This window comes from Macaca mulatta, chromosome 6 (genome assembly GCF_049350105.2).
Source record: "Macaca mulatta isolate MMU2019108-1 chromosome 6, T2T-MMU8v2.0, whole genome shotgun sequence".
Taxonomy (NCBI): Eukaryota; Metazoa; Chordata; class Mammalia; order Primates; family Cercopithecidae; genus Macaca; species Macaca mulatta.
Window position 1 is genome coordinate 104,319,987 of NC_133411.1, and position 20,765 is coordinate 104,340,751.

Sequence of the window (20,765 nt, forward strand, 5' to 3'; positions counted from 1 at the left end):
GAAAGGCTCCACGCCAGCTCTTGGCCGTTGGACTCTGATTTCCCAAACAGCTGGTTTTTGGTGTCTCCTCTCCCTCCACACAGCTCTCCGCCCACGTTTCTGAGGTACAGCTGTGGTCTCTTGCAGTCTAGAACTGAGGCAGAAACACTGTCCCTACAGGAGGGGTCCCACGAGGGCGGCAGGGCTGTCACCCCAGCACCCATGTCTACTCTGGCAAGAGTCATCGGAGAGTTCCAAATTAGGGCCCAGTGAGGATGGTGGCTTGGACTGGATGAGAAGCTGGCTATCAGATTTTTCAAACCCCCACCTTGGTGGTCTTAACATGCAGCTAGGATTGCAATCAAGAGGCCGAGTAGATAAGATTCCTGTGTTCTCTTTTACTTTCTAAGGAGAGCAGGAGCCTGGGGTCCAGGCCCAGGGTCCTGGCCTGCTGCTGTGGATGGAAACTGACACATAGCAAATATGTAACGGTAAGTAAACATGGCATTCCCCTTGGCCTGTGTAAACTACTGGCTTTGTTCTCCTTTTATGACTTGCACATAGTTCAGTGATCCCTATAAAAATATTTTGATAATCTTTGCCCACAAAACTGCAGAGAAAACCTTTAGTAGCCACCCTACTTGGAGTTGTAGGCAAATGTTTAATACGCACATCTGAAAGCATGAGACACAGTCCACAGACAGCACGCACTGGAGTTGGTGGGGCACACAGGCGGTGACAGGTGCTCACTGATTAGGTTTTAATGTCAATAATACCTGCATAAAGTGCTGATCAATAACTTAAGTGTTACAAAAATGGATGGTCCACGGTGAGTCCAGGTTGCAGGCACGTGCAGGTGGGACTGGGTCAGAGGCTCCAGGGCTGCACGTGCTCTAGCCGGCCTGAGTCTGATATGTTGTAGCTGGCCTTGTATTTGGCCAGGATCTTCATGAGGAACCGCAGCTTGAGCCACCACCGTTCTTTGGGAATCCTGTGCCTGTGGAGGGAAGGGGAGGGACAGCAGTGAGGCTGGGAGATGCCACGGCCAGCACAGCGAGCGGTCTTGCCAGAAACACGGGGGTTGTAGGGTCGGCTGAATCAACTAGATGATAAAGCCAATTTCAAGATCAAACAAAACCATTGTTTTTATATTTCTAAAAATTCTTCCCAAAGACCTAGTGGTAGTTTGTTGTTGTTTTGAGACAGAGTGTCGCTCTGTCACCAGGCTGTAGAGCAGTGGTGCAATCTCAGCTCACTGCAACCTCTGCCTCCCAGATTCAAGCAGTTTCTCCTGCCTCAGCTTCCTGAGTAGCTGGGACTCCAGGTGTGCGCCACCACGCCCGGCTACTTTTTGTATTTTTAGTAGAGACGGGGTTTCACCATGTGGGCCAGGCTGGTCTCGATCTCTTGACCTAGTGATCCACCCATCTAGGCCTCCCATAGTGCTGGGATCTTAGGCATGAGCCAGCGTGCCTGGCCAAGACCTAATATTTTTTAACTGAGCTTCAGAAAAGCTAGTTCCTCAAATCCCTGAATGAGTTGCCGAATGCAACAGCAATGGACATTCCCCTGTCCTGTACTCACATTGGCTGGGTTTGCTAAGGCAATAAGACCCCGACTTATTCAAAATCCATTTGGTTCTTCAGCTCTGCCACAGGTTGAAAAATAACGTTTCTTTTGCTGATTCCCAGCACACAAACGGAATCATCGGTGGTCAATGTTTTTCCTATAAAAGGTTTAAAAACAGATTAACACTGCCCTGTCCCATGGGCAGGTGGGGGAGCAGAATCACGGGGTGAGATTCCTGGGAACCATGCTGAACCTGGCCTGGAGGCCTGGGGGAGGCTGAGAACAGCTGTGTAGTGTGGCCAGCGCCTGGCCTGGGCTTGCACAGCTCTGCTCTTGTGGGATCACCCTGATGGCTTCCTGGAAAGCAGCTTTTGTTTTTTCTCTCAGTGGAGAGAATTTTTCACTAAATAGTGGAATAGGGAAATTACTTTAAATTATGGCAAAACACTAATAAGAAATTGATGCTCACGTATACACACACTGAGGCACGAGAAGCATCCGTAGCTAAATTAGCAAGAGAAAATGGATGTAGAAAGAATCAGTCAGTTCTTCAAAAAGACAAACCGATTGAAACTATTCACATCACTGTTTTTTGTAGACTGTCATTCTTCTAAGTCGGACATTGGCAGTGACAATGGATTGCCCTAATAAAAGCACACATCTGGTATGACTGAAGAAAGCTGAGGGGGGTGGGGGTGAGAAAGATGCTGGCACAAATAACCACTCAGGAATGAGTAGGGACCAGCCATGTTGGAACCATTAACAAGAGTAATGTGTCATGTTTTCTAAAACTTTTCAGCTTATCTAAAGATTTGTTAGAATATGTAACTTACAAAACTGATTTAAGGAAAAACATGCATAGTTCTACAAACACGAACAATTCATTCAGCAGCCAAATCTTCCTCAAAACTGGAAGTTCTGATGGATGGAGTCATAAGGAGGTTGTCCTACCAAACATCCCCAAAATAGAAGGCCCCACTTCAACTGTGAGGGAAACTGCGGGCTGACGCTCAGGATCTCCAGAGCAAAAAGCCTACACAAAAGAACTTCAGGTTGAATCTAGCAGTGATAAAAGAGAACATGTCACGCACACCCAGGAATCCAAGGTTGGTTAAATAGCAATGCTCAGAAACCAGCAGGAGTTAGAACATCACTCGCAGCTCAGTACTGAACTGAACAAGGAACCAGCAGCCTACTTCTCCCCGATAGGACAGCATTTTCACCAAGGCAGACGGCCTCCCTCCCCGGACCCCTTACCTCTGCCCTGGGCCTCCCTGAGTTTCGCAGTGATCCACTCCGTAGCTCTGGCAGAGATTTTGGTTCCAAAGTTTCTATCAAATGGAGAAGGTGCCCCACCCTGTTGGGGGTTAGAGTCATATGAAATATCAGTTATACAGTCACACTTTGCTGTGAAATAGAAATGACGATTTCTATTTCACAGAATTTATGTTTTTGTTTCTAAGTCTTTAGGGATAGCTGGAACAGAACAAAACAAAATCTGTGATTCCTGTAGCCTGAACTCAGCCTGCTAAGCAAAAGTATCAAGTGTTCCCCCCTGCCCAGTAAGAGAAGGATTTTAATAAATGGAACGAGTCAACTAACCATCTCCAATATTTTAAAATCTTAAATCAAGGTTTCATAGACTCATCTGGGGTGGGGATGGGTCACAGCTTTAAGAATCTGATAACCGTTGTGGATTCTTTGACAAAGTCACACAGACGCCTACTATTTCATCATTTCAGGGGATTCATGAGCTCTCTGAAATAAGTTCACGGGCTCTGGTTTAAAAGTATAAAGAATACGAGGTGGTGAAGGAGGAGTGTGTGGGAGTTAGGAATCCTGGACCGCTGTGTCCCAGGCTCAACTCATAACACGCGTGTGCCTGCATGCAGCTCATTCCAGGTCATTCTGATTTGAGGGTGAGTGTCAAGTATCTTACACGTCTGATAATCCAGTTTAAATCTTAGGAAGCTCTGGTTTTTAACCTGATGCCGTGTTTAGTTTGAATAAGCATTTCCAAGTAATGGGGGTGTCACTGTTTTCATGAAAGCTGACAGTTCCCTTAAAATCCCCATTACTCAAACCTCACCAACGAATAGAAGCCTAAAGCTGCTGATGTTTGGCATGAATTAAAAGTTTAGATGTTTTGGCTGGGCACGGTGGGGATCACGCCTGTAATTCTGGCATGTTGGGAGGCTAAGGTGGGCGAATCACCTGAGGTCAGGAGTTTGAGATCAGCCTGGCCAACGTGGTGAAACTCCATCTCGACTGAACATACAAAAATTGGTTGGGCGTTGTAGTGGGCGCCTGTACACCCATCTACTCGGAAGGCTGAGGCAGGAGAATCTCTTGAACCTGGAAGGTGGAGGTTGCAGTGAGCCAAGATTGCACCACTGCACTCCAGCCTGGGCAACAGAGCAAGACTGTCTAAAAAAAAAAAAAAAAAAAAAAAAGTCTCCCAGCTAACTGGGAGTATGCGTATACTCCAGATCATTTTGTTGTATAGTCACAACATATGCGACACAACAAACCGACCCAGGATGTCGATTTCACCTAAGCCCAGCTAACAGGGAGTCATGAAATCTTGTGCTGTCTTGCTCTGTCCCACCCAGAACGTGAATCATCCCTGTGCCCTAAAGTCTCCATGCTGTCTGTGCCTCCTGCCCCTGAGTCACTCAGTAGCCACCTTGGTTATCAGATGGTTATCAGCCCCCACCCCCTTATGTATACAGGGGGTGGGTACTATCCCCAGGTCCAGGCACCCACTGGAGTCTTGGGACACATTCCCTGAGGCTAAGAGGGATGGCTGTATTTCCTCCTTCATAAACATCAGGTGTTAGAGAAATGATTGCGAGATATCTAATAGAGTAAGACTATAAAGCAAAAGTTTTAGTTGTCTAAATGCAAAAAGTCTTCAGAGCAACACACCACAACTCTCTTCTGCATATGCCCAGTGTGCAGTGCACTCCAGCAGTAAAGAAATTACCACTCATCCAGCCCAAAGTCACCAGAACCTAAGAACCGCGGTGTGACAGTGACCGTAAGATCAGCCCTGGTCTCTCACTCACCTGAGCACAAGGCTCCTCTGGATGGTGGTCTTTATTTTCTCCGTCAGGTGCTCCACATTGGACTGGAAAAGAGTATTTTGTTAATCAGACAATAAACTTATGCTAAGCACCCACTGTGTGCCAGGCCCTGCAGGGCGGGAAGTGCCAACCAAGCGTGGCGGTGAGTGTGGCCAAGGAGGTTGCAAGCTCTCACGGCTCAGGTCTCGGGGAGCCTCCCCCAGGCGGGGAGAGCATGTCTGCAGCGATGAATGCTGAGCGCAGGGCACAGTGAGCAGCCCTCATGGCGGCCACTAGAAATGCCTTCCAGAATCAACAGGGTCCCTCTGAAGACGATAATTCCGTGATTGGCCTAGCACTCATTCACGGCTCTATTGCCCCTTATTTATTTTCATGACAATGTTCTACTCGGCGCTCTCAGCGGAAAAGAGCGAAACCCCGTCTCTACTGAAAAATACAAAAAACTAGCCGGGCGAGATGGTGGGCGCCTATAGTCCCAGCTACTCGGGAGGCTGAGGCAGGAGAATGGCGTGAACCCGGGAGGCGGAGCTTGCAGTGAGCTGAGATCCGGCCACTGCACTCCAGCCTGGGCGACAGAGCAAGACTTCGTCTCAAAAAAAAAAAAAAAAAAAAAAAAAAAAAAAAATATATATATATATATATATATATATATATATATAAATTTTATAAAAGATAAAAAAAAAAGTACACCTGTTTGGGGCAGCTCCATTATCATCTTATGGGACCCACTGCTGACAGCAACATCACAATGCAGTGAACGACTCCACAAGCAGTCACTTTGACACAGTGAAGAAATTCATGATTCACATGTCACATAATTAGTGACAACACCAAGGCCCTTTTTACTTGATCTATTTGGCTCAGAAACAAGTAACATCCTAACTTTAAAAGACAACGGTGCTGGGCACGATGGCTCACGCCTATAATCCCGGCACTTTGGAAGGCCAAGGTGGGCAGATCACGAGGTCAGGAGTTCAAGACCAGCCTGACCAACATGGTGAAACCCCATCTCTATTAAAAATACAAAAATTAGGTGGGCATGGTGGCATGCGCCTGTAATCCCAACTACTCGGGAGGCTGAGGCAGGAGAATGGCTTGAACCTGGGAGTCGGAGGTTGCAGTGAGCCAAGATCATGCCACTGCACTCCAGCCTGGCTGACAGAGTAATATATAACATATATTTATTTATATAACTAACTAAAGACAATTGTTCAGTTGCATTTTATCTGCCAAGGCCTGTCCTCCTGCATGGAGTTTAGCAACTTTGAACACTGCAGGGTCCAGGCCGGGATTCTCCTGTGCCGTCGAAGCAGGGGCAGACCCCGGGGTCGGCGACACCCTTCCCTAAAAGAGCCACAGATGCCAAGAAACCATGGCCGTGTCTGTGTCAGTTTAGAGGCAGACGCAGCATCAGAGGCCTCAAGATTTAAAAGAAGCTGCAGCCAGCTCCAGAGCCAGTCGCAGACGTGGGTGGTGACTGTCAGTGGAGGCACTCAAATCGTTTGTGACAGAAGTGAGAAAACATTACACAACAGACTACATCAAAAAAACAAGCTTGTGTTTCACACAAGAGACTAGAAGGTGTTCTCAACCAGGCACGTCCGCCATCACCTGACACTTGGGAGAGGCACCTGGGCGATGCGAAGGGCATCAAGCGTGGCATGTTCGGTAGCACCTCCGTCTCCATGCCCCCTCGAAAAGCAAACCACCCTAGACACGATGATTCGCTCCGCAGCACCGAGAGGATCCCAAGGGGACGGTCCCCTGAGGCCAGCCCCGTCACATACCTGCAGATCCCCAATGTCGAAGGGCTCTTCGAAAATGTATGCAGCATCGGCTCCGGCTGTGAGCCCCCCCATGTTGGCCAGGTAGCCACAGTAGCCGCCCATGGTCTTGATGAACACGCGCCGCTTGGTTCCGCTGGCAAACTGTTGATGCGGTCGCAGGTCTGGTCAGAGAAGAGATCAGTCACTCCAGCCTAGGGCCAGGGTGCACCCACCATCCCAGAGCTCCCCTACCAGTGAGTGCAGCAAGGCCCCAACACCGCGCCTGAGCATGCGGTCCCAGCATCGCACAGGGGTGAAGGGTGTGCAGCAGCCAGGATGTGCCTCGGAGTGGGTGTGAACATGCCCCCCCCCCCGCCAGCCACCTGGAGGTGACCTCGATGACCTGTGGTGGGGACCTGGCCATCTGCCGCTCCCTTCTCCCAGGCCCCATAGGAGGAGACTGAAAAGACGACCCCATAAGCCAGCTCACTCCATGCTGCTCTCCGACTGTCCCTGCTGAAGCAGCTTTCACCAGACACGGACACGGTTAGGTGTGAGCTGAGAAGTTAGGGGGCTGTCACCTGCCAGCTTTGTCCATGGGAACAGCTGTGCTATTCTATTTTCTTCAGAAAAGCTCCCTGTGATTTTAGAGTTGTGGCCGTCTTCCATCCATTGGTGAATGTTACATTAATAGAAACTCTACTCAAAGGCAGATGGTGGTTCTTACACCCAGGCACCTGGGGGTCTTTCGGATAGCATAGGCATGAGGTCCCAGAGTGAAATGTCTGCCATCCGCCCTCCACAAGGACCCTAGCTCAGCAGGGAGAAAAACAGCAGAGAAATGCATCGGCCACCTTCCCACCCACACACCAGTCCGGGCTACAGCACCCTCTCCTGGCACTCTGCAAAGCCTCTGCCTGGGCCTCAGCTCCCACCCCGGCCCCCTCTAATCTGTTCACACAGACTGGAGACCCATCTATAAAAAACATAAATCTGATCAGTTCTTGGTTCATTCAAAACCCTTTGCTCACTTCAAGTACACGTCAAGCCTTTCTCTGGAATCCCTGGCCCCTCCTGCTTCTGACACCAGGTCCGGCTCTAGCTCCAGCCACCCCAGGTCCTCCTCGGGCCTCTCCATATGCTGGCCGCTATGTGCATCACATTCAGGCACAGTGGTGGGCAGGAGAGCAGCCCCCAAAGGAATCCCGGTGCTAATCCCTGGAACCTGGGGATGTTCCCTCATGAGGTGATAAAGGTGAATCCTGAGGACTACCCAGGTGGACCCTAAGTGCCACCACCTGCATCGGCAGATGAGAGGTGCAGAGGCCCTGGAGCAGGATGCTGCACACCCACATCGGAGGAGGAGGTGCCAGGGAACAAGGCGTGCAATGCCCGGGGCTCTGGGCACCTGAATGGGCCACGAGGGACTCTCCTGGAGCAAACACTCTGGCCTCAGCCCATGGCTCCCACCCTCCAGAGCTGTGCGAGAGTGAGTAGTATTTTCCAGCCCCAGGTGTGTGGTCAGGGTCACAGTGGCCACGGAACACACACAGGCACCTTCCTCAGCTCTGACCCCGAGGGAAATGTCATTTCCTCAGGAAAACGTCACCTGGTTTCTAGGACCGCAAAGTTCCCTCTGTCAGGGGCCCTCGGGGCACCCCATGTCCTCTCTTCATAGAAATCACCACGGTGTCTCCCTGTAGTTACCTCGTGGTTATTTGACTTGCAGTCCTCACTAGGCTGCACATTCCATGAGGGCAGGAACTGTGGGCTGGGCTTACACCACTGCACTATCAGCAGGACCCGGCCAAGCCCCCACAGCAGGCGTTCAAGAAATGATTGTCTCTGAATGACACAAGCACAGTATTCCCCAGCCAGCCAGCCAGCCGTCCGTCCGTCCATCCGTCCATCCGGGTCAAGGGCTGATCCTGCAGGATTCCCTAACAGGCCTCCATGGGACTCAACCAAGAGTAAAAGCACGAAGTGGGAGTGTGGACTTGAGACTGGGAGCCACACGAGAGTCTGTGCACCAAAGTTTAACACCCACTGGGAAATTTTCACTTGAGTACTTCGGATGAAATTTAAAAGCACATTTTGTTGAATAAACACAGGCTTGATTAAACCATTCCAACCTATACTTCATTTCTTTGGCAGATTCTTTTCCTCCTAAAATAATTGGTTGACATATTCAAAACTGTACATGGGCTCTAGTTAGAGGGCCACTTTGCATTGTGTAAAAGCCCAGATGGGGAGAGAAACAGGCAATGGGAAGAATTGCTGTCTTTGTGCTTAGGGAGGACAGAGGACAGAAACCCATCAAGGGTCCAAAGAGCCCACAACTGCCTTCTTGAAGGGCCAGTGCAGAATTCTGAGGGTTTCACTCTTCCACCTGTCTGTAATTGGGTCTCTAATTGTGATCTAAGACTTAAGATGCTGTAAGGCTTTCAGACTTTCCCTTTGTCTTAGAGAATCCCAGGCACGGGAAGAAAAATGTTGGTGGGGCATCAGGACCCCCAGAGGCACAAAGCCTCATAGATTATTTCTCCAACTGAATCTCCCCCGCAGCCCACCCTGAGGTGGGGAATTACTGTCACTCGTTCAAAGAATGACATCAACTGCTTAATGGCAAAAGAATTCTGCAGGCAAAGCAGCTCTCCCAAGAGGCTGATTTGTGCCCGAGCGTGTCTGAGTTCTGGTCCCGCCAGGCTGCCGCTGTGGGTGTGTAGAACAGTGGAGCCCTAACAGCTGAGCCATGCCCCCAACCGTGTGCTCCTCTGAGTGTAAACGCAGTGACAGCGGGGATGGAAGTGTCTGCCTTTGCTGGAGCTTAGATACAGCTTTCCTGAACTCTCTCCTCATTACCTAGATCGCATCTGAAGCCTGAATTAGCTTCTAAAAATAGCAAGTCACTCTGGCCGTGCCTCAGGCAATTAGTCGAAGTAGCACTGACAAGGAGGCGGCCAATCCCAAGCGTGGCCCTGCGTGGACAGCAGTTGTGAGTGGCACTTGTCAGGCAGAGCCTGTGACCTCAGCCATTCTTGCCTCACAATGGGATGTGCCCAGCAGACACAACCCCTTGTAAGGGCACACACACTATCCTGCTAGGAAATTCCCCAAGGAGTCCCATGGGAGCAGGAGCCCCAGGCTACAGTTCAAACATCACCAGCACTTTGCTCCATTGGTGTTAAGAAACATAAATTGGTGGTGAAAAGGTGGTGTTTGCTACAGTGTTAAGATAGAAAAAAGGCACTGACTTCTCTGTGAGAACCACCTTGTTCTGTGAATCTGCAGGGAGGCCAGTTTTCCCATGACTGGTATCCCTCATGGCAGCCGAGCCTCTGCTGAAGTCGGTGGCCAGAAGGGGCAGGGGGTGGGGCTCCCATCCCTGCTACAGCAAGGGACCTGCAGCAAAGCACAGCCGCTGACCGGGGTAGTGCTGCGCTGAGTGCGGGGTGCGAGGGTGGAAGCATGTGTGGACATCTACAAGGTGCTAAAGGAGAGTGAAGCCAGCGATGGCTGGACCCTAATGGCATTCAGTGAACAGAGGTCAAGCGCGGGGGCCCAAGGAAGTCCAGGGAACAAGCCAGGGCCAGCCTCTGCCAGGCCAGTACAGCACCAGGGAACGCAACAGGGAGAAGCCCAGGAGAGAGATGGCCCTCAACTCGAGTGGGAGGCACAGGAGGCTGCAGTCGACCTCACGACCCCTCCACTCCCTTCCCTGCACTGGAACTCAGTTCTGAAGGAAGAAGCCAGAACAGAACTACTGTTTTCCTGGGTTCTGTGCCAAGCTGAACTAAGGAGTCTCCAACAGGGCTGGGAGTTTTCACCGCAAACTCCGGAGCTGGTTCGGACGTGAACATCTAAGCTAAAGGCCAGCGGCTGCTCTCCAGGAGACACCCGGCGGCCAATCCACTGACATGACCCCACGTGCCAAGGTGGCCACCATCCCGTCTGCAGCCGAGTGAGGACCCTCTCTGCAGCAAAGGCCTGTGGAACTACCACAGGTCCTCATGTCCAGCTCATGACCATAGAGGTTGGTCAGCTTATCAGGGACCTGAGGGGTCACCTTGCAGGTGTCAGCACCACGCCCATAACCAGCAGAATCCACTCCTCCCAAAGCAAATGTTGGTGAAACTGCCTGCCCAGGAGGGCATGATCTGGGCTCTCTAAAGAACCTCTCATCTCAACAGGAAGGCTGTGGTTCCAGGCAGCGGCCCCCAGTGGTCACAGCTCTGTCCCATATCTCGTACGTACCAGGCACTCAAACCCCTTCCTGCAGGCTCCCACAGCTGGCCCTGCAGCCTCGCTACTCAACGCAGGCAGGAGAGGCCGGCTCCAGAGAAAAGGTGCTCAAAACTCCCCTAGTCTAGGTGGGATAGAAACACGACCCCAAGGACTGGATATATCATCTCACTTTTAATCAATAAAGACAGGTTCTCCCTAAGGCAGAGAAGCTAAAAAATTTACCCTGTTCTGGCCAGTGTGACTGACATAAAGCCAAGCTAACAAAGGGTGGGGGGGAAAGAGTAATAATAAATCTGGCTCATTCTTAGCACAGAAGAAACAAATTGCTAAAATAAAATAAAGAAAGCAAGGCGAGGAAACGGGGTTCTCTTACCTGGACAACAGCAGTCAGGCCAGTGTCGGCGCCCAGGCTTATTTCTGTGCCCGGGACATTGTTGTTAATCGTGGCCAGCACCACACACAGGGGGATGCAAAGCTCCCGGTGGCGGCCTTGCGCCTCGGCCATGTCGCACGCGCTCTTGTAAGCCTGAAGCACCAGGGCCAAGTGGTTAGCGGGGGTGCTGGGTGCTCACCTGCCAGCCCCAGGGCCTCCGCTGAAGTCCAGGAAGGGACAGGACGGACCTGAGTCATCAGGGGAAGCCAGTTCATGTGGGTCAGGGGACCAAGGGGAGCTCTGGAGGCCATGTGGGAGCAGGACAGGCCTCAGCGACACAGGGGGCTGCCTGGGCACAGCCCAGGTCCTCATGAAAGGGGAGGCCTGCAGGCAGCACAGCAGGGTGGGTGTGAGGCCGGCAGCAGAGCAGCTTGCAGGCAGCGGCGAGTTAGTCACGAGCGGGACAGCTCAGCTCTCAGCATCTCATCGTGGGTAAGGGAGGCCAGGGCGGTCAGGACGTTTAAAGGCAAAGCCAGTCCTGTAGCTTTCTGTAGGCAGGTCACAATCAGTGGTATGGGGCACACAGCTGTAAGTACCACACTAAGTGACCGCCTTCATCATGCAGAGGCAGCCTCCACGCGCAGGCAGGGAAGGAGGCGGGCAGCTGGATTACCAGTGGGCCACACTCAGCCCCACGCCACATCTCTGCTCTCCGGCGGGAAGTCACACACAAAGCCACACAGGCGAGCAAGAACCTGAGTTGCTGCTCGGGGTTCCACTGGGAAATGGGCTCTGGTGTCAGAAAGGGGAGCGGTTCTTGAGCCCGTGTGCACCGGGCTTTTTCAGGCTCCACCTCAGGGTGTTAACCAAGATAACAGCAGGACAGGTCCACATGCCCACTGTTCCCAGCTCCAAGTGGCCCCACACAGCAAGGTGTTTTTGTCATCCACTTGGTGGCAAAATCAACTATTTATGGACTTGGACGTGTCCCTCTTACTGTGAATATCCCCACATCTGCTGCAGAAATGCTACTGTTGGGATGCAAGGCAGGTCCCACATCTCCCCGGGAGAGTTGGACAGTGAGCGACCCAGGCTCTGCAGCCCTGGTGCAACCCAAAGCATCCCAAGGCCAGTAGCCCATGTGGGCCGAGGACTTCAGACAGCGGGTGCAGATCCGTGGCAGGTGAGTTCACAGCATGGTGGGTAGCAGGGTAAGGTGGGTGGGTCAGTGCTGAGTGACCACGAGGTGAGCTGTGAGCAGGGGCCCCCGTGCCCCCATGGCATGGCCTCCACGTCCACCCAGACCCAGCACATGCCCAGCTCTTGGGCTGCTCTGTACAGGCTCTGCCTTGCAGGCTCTGGCCATGGCAGTTTTTGCAGGACTTCAATCCAAATGCCAGCCTGCTTCCCAGCCAGAAACACTCATCTGGGGATATTGGCTGGCCTGGTGCCCAGGATGTGGCCCTGTCAGCACTACCACGTGGGGGGCTCCTTATGCTCTTCAGACAGGTGATGTCACTCCTTTATTGTGGAATACCCTAGCCCAGGACTAACCAAGACTGGCTGCGGGAAGCTGGCTGCTTCTCCAAGAAGCCCTCACTGGAAGCCAGAGGGTGTGGGTGACCTGGGGCCAAGGAGGGGCCTGAGGCACACAAGTGGGCAGGTGGGGGTGTCTCGGCTCCTTAACTCCGCCTTGAAATCTGTGAGAATGGCCACATTGCTGCAAATCCTCTCTCCCCTCTTCCCTGTCGCTCCTCTTTTCCTTCCTTCAGTCTCCAAAAAAGGGGAGGGAAGACTTCAAGATGGGGAGAGACCCTGCCCAGAAAAGCATAAAGCTCTCAAGACCAAACACAGCCGGGCCCCTGGGTCCGTAGTGGGGCCACTATGACAAGGAATTACTCACAAGGCTGTAGTCACCGCCACCTTCGCGAAACCTGACAGCAGCGTGACACCCACCTACTGTGTTTCTGATGTGACCTGATCAAGCTTACAGGACAGAATAATGCACCAGCCAGCACTAAGGAATGAAAGGAGTCCAACCGAAACTCCCTGCAGTCATATCCTGAGAATGTGTAACACCTGCTCTGAGGTATTTCATTCCTTCTGTTCTGCCAGAAAGACCCACTCACCAGTGCCTCATAGATTCTGAGGGGCTGTGGCGTCAGCTAAGCATCAATGCTGCCAAGAAGGAAATCACGAGGATGACGACTTCACCACATCAGTGCCTCATAGATTCTGAGGGGCTGTGGCGTCAGCTAAGCATCAATGCTGCCAAGAAGGAAATCACGAGGATGACGACTTCACCACATCAGATCCGCCCAGGGCTTCTGAAGCACAACATGGCCACGTCCTGAGCCAGACTCCTGCTATGGAGCCCGTCCTTTGCTTGGAGGGACTTTCCGCAGCGTCCCTTGTCTCCAGCCCCAGATGCTGGGAGCATCCCTTCTCCCAGTTCTAACCAGAAACCTCCCTGGATGGCGCAAACATCCCCTGGGGCACAATCACCCCAATAAGAATCACCAAATTTACTGAACAACTGGAGTCATCCACAGACCTCAAACATAAATGCTGCCCAGGGCCAGGCCATGAGTCACGGGTCACAGAGGGTGTTGGCCGGACAGGAAAGAGACGCTCACTCCCACACATCCTCAGGCTCCAACGGCTTCAGGACAGTGGCTGGAGCGACCCGGAGCCATCCACGTCAAGTCGCCTCACGCCCTCATTTCCTGAGTTCGCCACCAGCTCCTGTGTTCTACAGCCAGGCGAGCCCAGTTCAGACCCAAATCCAAACCTTCTCAGGATTCACCCTGTTTGGCCATCAGTAAACAGGGCTCTGGAGAAAACAGCTGCCATGTTCACATCTCGGTCCCTCTCCCTTCAGGGGTGCAGAGAGGGACCCTCAGCGGTTTTCTCGTCCCTGCCCCAGCTCCCGAGCAGCTGCAGCATTCGCCAGGGTGACCTCAATCAGCCGACGTCACTCACCCATCACGAGACTAGAACCACAGCACTCCCAAGACAGCCTCATTCCTCGGAGCTCAGGATCAGAAGGGCAATGAGGACACACACATACACTTACCAAGGTGGCTGTGCCTGGCCAACGGGAGGCTCAACCAACTACACACTCCAGTTCTTTCTCTATTGTAATCGGTTAACTTAAGGCCCAGCGTGGTGGCTCATCCCTATAACCCCAGTGGCTTTGAGAGGCCAAGACGGGGGGACTGCCTGAGCCCAGAAGTTTGAGATCAGCCTGGGCAACACAGGGAGACCTCGTCTCTGTAGAAATACAAAAAATTAGCCACGCAAGGTGGCAAGCACGTGTAGTCCCAGCTACTCAGGAGGCTGAGGTGGGAGGATCGCCTAAGCCTGGGAGGTCGAGGCTGCAGTCAATCGTGATTGCATCACTGCACTCCAGCCCGGGAAACAGAGGCCCTGTCAAAAAAAAAAAAAAAAAAAAAAAAGAAAAGAAAATGGGCCGGGCGCGGTGGCTCAAGCCTGTAATCCCAGCACTTTGGGAGGCCGAGACGGGCGGATCACGAGGCCAGGAGATCGAGAGACGATCCCGGCTAACACGGTGAAACCCCGTCTCTACTAAAAAATACAAAAAAACTAGCCGGGCGAGGTAGCGGACGCCTGTAGTCCCAGCTACTCGGGAGGCTGAGGCAGGAGAACGGCGCAAAACCGGGAGGCGGAGCTTGCAGTGAGCTGAGATCTGGCCACTGCACTCCAGCCTGGGTGACAGAGCAAGACTCCGTCTCAAAAAAAAAAAAAAAAAAAAAAAAAAAAAAAAAAAAAAACAGAAAAGAAAATGAAATTGTTTAACCTAGCTTTAAGAAACTGGAATGAATGAAAAACTGAATTTAAAACAATCGCATAATAAATCACACAGTCCCTCCAAGGGAAGTCAAAGCGGGTGGAACTGATCATTTGCGGGGTGTTTGCCTCACGTATTTTGGTTTTCAAATTTTGACCCTACACATTTGTTACATATTTACAATCTAAAAAAAAAAAAAAAGTTATTTATAGCGGAGGACCCTGGAATTAAAGAGAGATTTTCTTCATGCCCGAAAGTGTACATCACATACCACAAGGATCTATGCTTTGTGTGGAAACTTGAAAATAAAAAAAGTCACAGGGAGATCAACACCAGCTTTGTCCCACATCTTCAGATGCCCATCTAACTGCAGTGACTGCTCTCAAATTCTCCACTCATTCCCTCTGGGTAAGTTCCAATTAGTTAACTATTAGGGAAAAAGGAAGCTTCAATACCTCCCATTGCACACCCAACTTTCACAGACCCAAAAATCCAGCTAAAGCAGGTGAAAGAGCAGTGAAAGCCATGCTGGAATCCTCTCTGTGAAACACACTCATGTTCACATTCCCAGCACGAAGGTAAACCCAGAGCCGGGCCAGCCCTGCAGCAGCAAAGCCGTGACGCCCGTCACCAGCAGATCAGAAGCAACATCTAGGTCAGAGATTAGTGACTGCCAAAAATAAGGTGAACGTTGCCCCCAAAGCCAGTGAACACGGGAAAACCTGGACAGGTTTCCTTCACAAAGGAAGTGAAGAAAGTTTAAGACGCTCAGAAAACCAAGAAACGAGTGCTAAGCATTACTTGCCATATGAGCTGTATGTTAAAAGCTTGTTTTTTTATTTACCAGCGCTAGAAATAAGTTTCATGCCAAGGGTTTACAAAAAACAAAAACAAAACAGAAAACTTTGAAAAGTATTCGTGAGAACTAAGTCACACAAGAAAAATTAAAACTTGAGAATTAGTGAAAAATTTTAGACATCAAATTTTTAAAAAATGAAATACTTCCTGCATTAGATATGGATCTTCAGACTCTCATGTGAATCACCAAGTGTGACACACAAACGTGGGGTAGGCGTATATTTCTTTTAGTTGGAAATGGCGGCACGTGTCTGCGGTCCCAGGTACTCAAGAGGCTGAGAAAAGAAAAGTAAAACAAAGAAAACAAAGCAAAACAAAACAAAAAACAGAAGAATATATTTCTATGTTTTATTATTGTCTTTTGGCAAAAAAATTAGCCCCAATATTGCCTTAGATGTAATTTAACATCCCCACTTTACAAAGGGGAAAATGAGGTCAACAGCCAAGACCAAAGAGAAAACAAATGCAATGGTGCATTCAGGACAATGACTACAATTACAAAATATTCAGTTCAATTTCTACCCTCAGCATCAAGGCAGGGGTTCATCATAATGGGTATTGGATGCTCAAAGAAAATTTAGGCTCAGCATTAATAATAATTTTTTAAAAGCAAATTTTAATGCTGGTGCAATCACAGAAGACTGCGGCCCAGCCCTCCTCAGCGCTGTAGGTACTCACGGGCACTCCCGGGGTCTTGGCCACACTACGTCCCCGCCGGTGGCCACACAGAAGAGACGGTAAAACTTTTTGGGAGTGAGATAAAAAATGTTCAGAGTCTAAAAGCCTACTTTTCGGGGGTAGGGGCGGCGAAATAACGAGAAGCTCTCATTCAGGATATTTGTAAAAGGCTGTTTCTAGCGCTCGGTAGACAAAAAGGGCGGGGGCCCACAGGTTAGAGTCAGCCAGCGCCCACCTGGTGGGGCGCACACGGACTTACGTCAGTGATAGTGTTCAGGGCTGTGTCTGCCCCGATGCTGAAATCGGAACCCGGCACATTGTTGGACACAGTAGCGGGAACCATGATCATGGGCACACAGAACTCCTTGTGCTTCTCCCGGGCAGCTGACAGCTCCAGGAGTCCCATCTAAATTGATCCAGTATCTGCACGCTGGCTGCTCAGAGGCCATGGTGTGGAACGGCCAGGACATCGCTTAGTCATACGGGGCACAAGCACGTCACTTGCCACTCCTGTCTATTTCATCAAACCCTATTTTCTCCTGAATATTGACCATAGCAAAGTCATTAGCCTTCGAGATACATTTGAAACATCAACTTGCTTTGTTCAAGAGGTTTAAGACACAAGTAAGTCTTTCTTGCCATGCTCAACACACACTGCCCGCCGTTTCTGAAGTCAGTGTTTCTGGGACAAAAGCCTCGGCCTACCCCGTGAACATTCACGCTGAGCACTGTCGCGAGTCTGCTTGGCCATCCAGCAGGGGGCAGGAGAGAGCCGCAGGGGGCAGGAGAGAGCCACAGGTGCCGCGTGGGGTCCCTGCAAAGGCGCCTCACTCCCTCAATCAAGGACAGTGCCTCTTGCCAATCCAGCGGCTTCCTCCAAGGGGAAGCGGACTCTTCAGGTGCCACCGCACTGACTTCAGACGGCTCAGCCAATGGGGCAACAGATTCAACAGAGTTCCATGTTGTTAAAGGAAAACTTCTGTTACCAGACAACCTTAATATCAGATTCAACTTAAAATAATCAACAAGATTGTTTCCAAACCAACATGCTACTAGTGCCTTATCTTTCAATGCTGCTTAAACACGGAGAAGTATGAGGAAAAAAGAGCATGGCACTTACTTCTTAAAAAATAACACCTCTTCCAGGTTCATTTTACCCATATCATAAAGACTTAGAACTGTGGATTCCCTACAGGAACGTGGAGTGGGGGTGGATCCCCACGCTGACCCAGCCTCCCCCCAGTCAGTCACCCCCCCACCTCGGGGTTCACACCTCTCCAGGCCCTGTCACTTCAACAAGGAAAGGTGGCCTCTCTGAGCTCTCTTCGCAGGGAGCACCCGAACGGGAGCGAGAGAGAGACAGACACACTCACAACTACTTGAAAATCCTGAAATACAATACATATTTAAGGACTTCGTTATTAGTTTTTTTAAAACTGTAAGAACAAAGTGAGAGAATAAAGTGAGCCTAGTTTTAACCTCTCTGCCACAATAACACCGTGTACATCTGTCTTTTACTGTTTGTTCCTTCTCCAGCAGCTACTGCCTGGCTGGCTGACTGCAGGAGAAGAGCCTCTGGTACTCCCGGGAGGCCCTCGGTAAAAGCATGAGCACCACGATCATGTCTCAGGACACCGCACACGTTAGGGTGGCCCACAGACCGCCGTTCCCAATGCCTAGAAGGCACTGAACGGGCCTCCTGCTCTTTGTAAATGTCAACTCTCCTAAGCTATGTTGTGTTGAAAACTTTTAACTGCAGTCCACACATACTTCTTTGTTTCCATCTTGTTTTTATCCTAGAGGCATATTATTGTAGAAAATCAAGTTTACAAGGTTGAAGGGTTTTCTGAAAGTCGACTTCTAATCCTGTAAGGAAAAAAAAAAAAAAAAATGGGCCAGATGTGGTGTTCACGCCTGTAATCCTAGCAGTTTGGGAGGCCGAGGCGGGCAGATTGCTTGAGCCCAGGAGCTCAAGACCAGACTGGAAAACATGGCAAAACCCTGTCTCTACTAAAAATACAAAAAAAAAAAAAAAAAAAGTTAGCTGGTCATGGTGACATGTGTCTATTCCCAGCTACTCAGGAAGCTGAGGTGGGAGGATCACCTGAGCCCAGGAGGTGAAGGCTGCAGTCAGCCAAGATTTGCGTCACTGCACTCCAGCTTGGGCGACAGAGTGAGACCCCGTCTCAAAAAAACAAAAAGCAAAAACAACTGTATAAATCATTACTGAAGGGAGCTGGCCGGGCACAGTGGCTCACGCCTGTAATCCCAGTACTTTGGGAGGTTGGGGTGGACAGATCACCTGAGGTCAGGAGTTTGAGACCAGCCTGGCCAATATGGCAAAACCCCATCTCTAATAAAAAGACAAGAATTAGCCGGGCGTGGTGGCAGGTGCCTGTAATCCCAGCTACTCGGGCAGCTGAGACAGGAGAATCACTTCAACCCGGGAAGCAGAAGTTGCAGTGGGCCAAGATTGCGCCACTGCACTCCAGCCTGGGCAACAAGAGCAAGAGTCCACTTCAAAAAAAAATAAAATTAAAAATAAAAATAAAAGGGAGCTAATGCTTTTCATTTAAGGGAAGGGAGAAGAACATTCAGTATTTATACATCTTACGCACACATCTGCAGTGGTGCCCTGAAGTATTCAAGATACACATTCCTACAAACATAGCTCAAAACTACTCACCAAGTTATATGCTAACAGCACATGCACTGCAAGAATGCTACATTATATTTTTAAAGCATCTATATCCAACGTTTTAGCATACTGGCGGTTTTGCCTTCAGGTGCTGTATGCCTAAATTGTTACATGTTTAGTCATTCATTTTAGAATTTAATGACTTGCTTTAGACAAAAGAAATATATTTAAACATAAGCTACTAAATTAATGACTTAGGGGAAAAATTACTCAATTAACTTGGAAGTTAAACTTTGCAAACTGAATTTGTTGGACCTCATGTAAGCTAGATGATCAGTTTTTTAAATTGTTGTGTGTTTCCCTCGAGGATGGAAGTCTCTCCTCTTTTCTCTCATGCACTGTGCACACCACTGCAGCCTGTGCCTCTTGTCCACCGCGCCACAGTGCAGCCTGCAGTTTACCCTGTACCACGCCTTCCACACCTTAGTGACTTTCAGGTAAGTATAACCAAGAAGGAAATGAAAAGCAGATAAATGACCTCCACCCCCACATCCAGGATGCAAATGTTAAACATTCATCAAAGTAAAACCAAAAACCCATGTTAGCTCACGATTGTAACTGGCAGAGTTATGTGCATGGCAATTTTAAAAGTCTAGTTATGTAAAAACCTAATAGAAAGTCTCAAGAAATACAAAGTTTATACAAAAAGACATCTGCAAACATTGACAGTGAGGAGAGGGCTTCACTCTGCATCCAGCCTGTCCTGGAAGCCATGGCCAAATGCCAGGTTGTATAGATCCGAAAAGCAGAAAAAAACAAGTGTTGAAATGTGTACAGTCTCAGCAATGTCCAAATTCAATGTAAGATGCTCAGAAACCTTGAATTTCCAATCAGAAAACAGGAACATGAGCAAGTTCCCCAGCAGTGCCCACCTTCTGCCTACGGCACGTATAATAGGAACGCTGGCCACCTTGGGGGGACAGAGGCTTCCTGGTCACATTAGCTCTGGCAGTCGCACAGCCTGCCCCACCACAAACACCTGGCTAATACTGAAAAACCACCCGCTCCCTGGGCTTTGCTCACTCTAGCCGGCAGAGCGTATTTACAGAGTACATTATCGACTGAGTCCTCGTTCAATCCGTCAAACTTGTTGAAGGCAGAGCAACCCCATTCCTGGCCCAATTAAGTGAACTGAGCAGAGCAAATGCCCCCAGTTGGACAGCACTCAGTCACAACAGCAGCAGCCACTGTTCACAGGGTGCTGGCTTTGTGCCGGGAACAGTTCCAAGCGTCTTCTTTCTGTCCGAGGAATGTGCACTGCAACGCTGTGGGGCCATTTGCAACGTCCACCAGAGTTCTGAGCCAGCCAAGTCCAGGCTGTCTGTGGGCCTCGCTGCATGGCAGTCCACGTCCCCTGCAGACAAGATTTCACTGCAGGGACCGCGGGTTCCAGGGCTGCCTTGAGGCACATGCTCCCTTCACCACCTCTTCCTGGCCCCTGACACCAACCCTCACCACCACTGCTGCCAACACTTTATTTTCTCATGGCTCCTGAGGGGCCTATTCTTTCTGCCCTTCCCTGCTCCCTGCGTCCGGCTTAGAGGATGCCCACATCAACATCAACGCTCACGTAATCACCACCCCTTCCATGGGGCTTGATGCCTAGGAGTCTCAATATCAGAAAGTCAGATTCCTGTGCTTGTTGGAGAATTTATTCCCATTGTGGAAGTGAAGGAGATAAAATTCTAAGTGCCTGCAATAA

At 50.3% G+C, this 20,765-nt stretch overlaps 1 protein-coding gene across 1 annotated transcript in view; it reads right to left on the reverse strand.

Annotated features, from left to right (window-relative positions):
• Window positions 1-722: 722 nt before the first annotated feature.
• The window catches only part of LOC144341479 (ATP-dependent 6-phosphofructokinase-like), a 45,285-nt gene continuing 25,242 nt past the window's right edge, over window positions 723-20,765 (reverse strand). The window contains exons 2-6 of the mRNA XM_078005034.1: window positions 6,422-6,582; window positions 4,617-4,678; window positions 2,806-2,905; window positions 1,564-1,705; window positions 723-976 (exon numbers count right to left, since the gene is read on the reverse strand). Of these exons, the coding sequence (XP_077861160.1) occupies window positions 1,694-1,705; window positions 2,806-2,905; window positions 4,617-4,678; window positions 6,422-6,582 (335 nt within the window). The 3' untranslated portion in view covers window positions 723-976; window positions 1,564-1,693. The remainder of the gene's footprint in view (window positions 977-1,563; window positions 1,706-2,805; window positions 2,906-4,616; window positions 4,679-6,421; window positions 6,583-20,765) is intronic.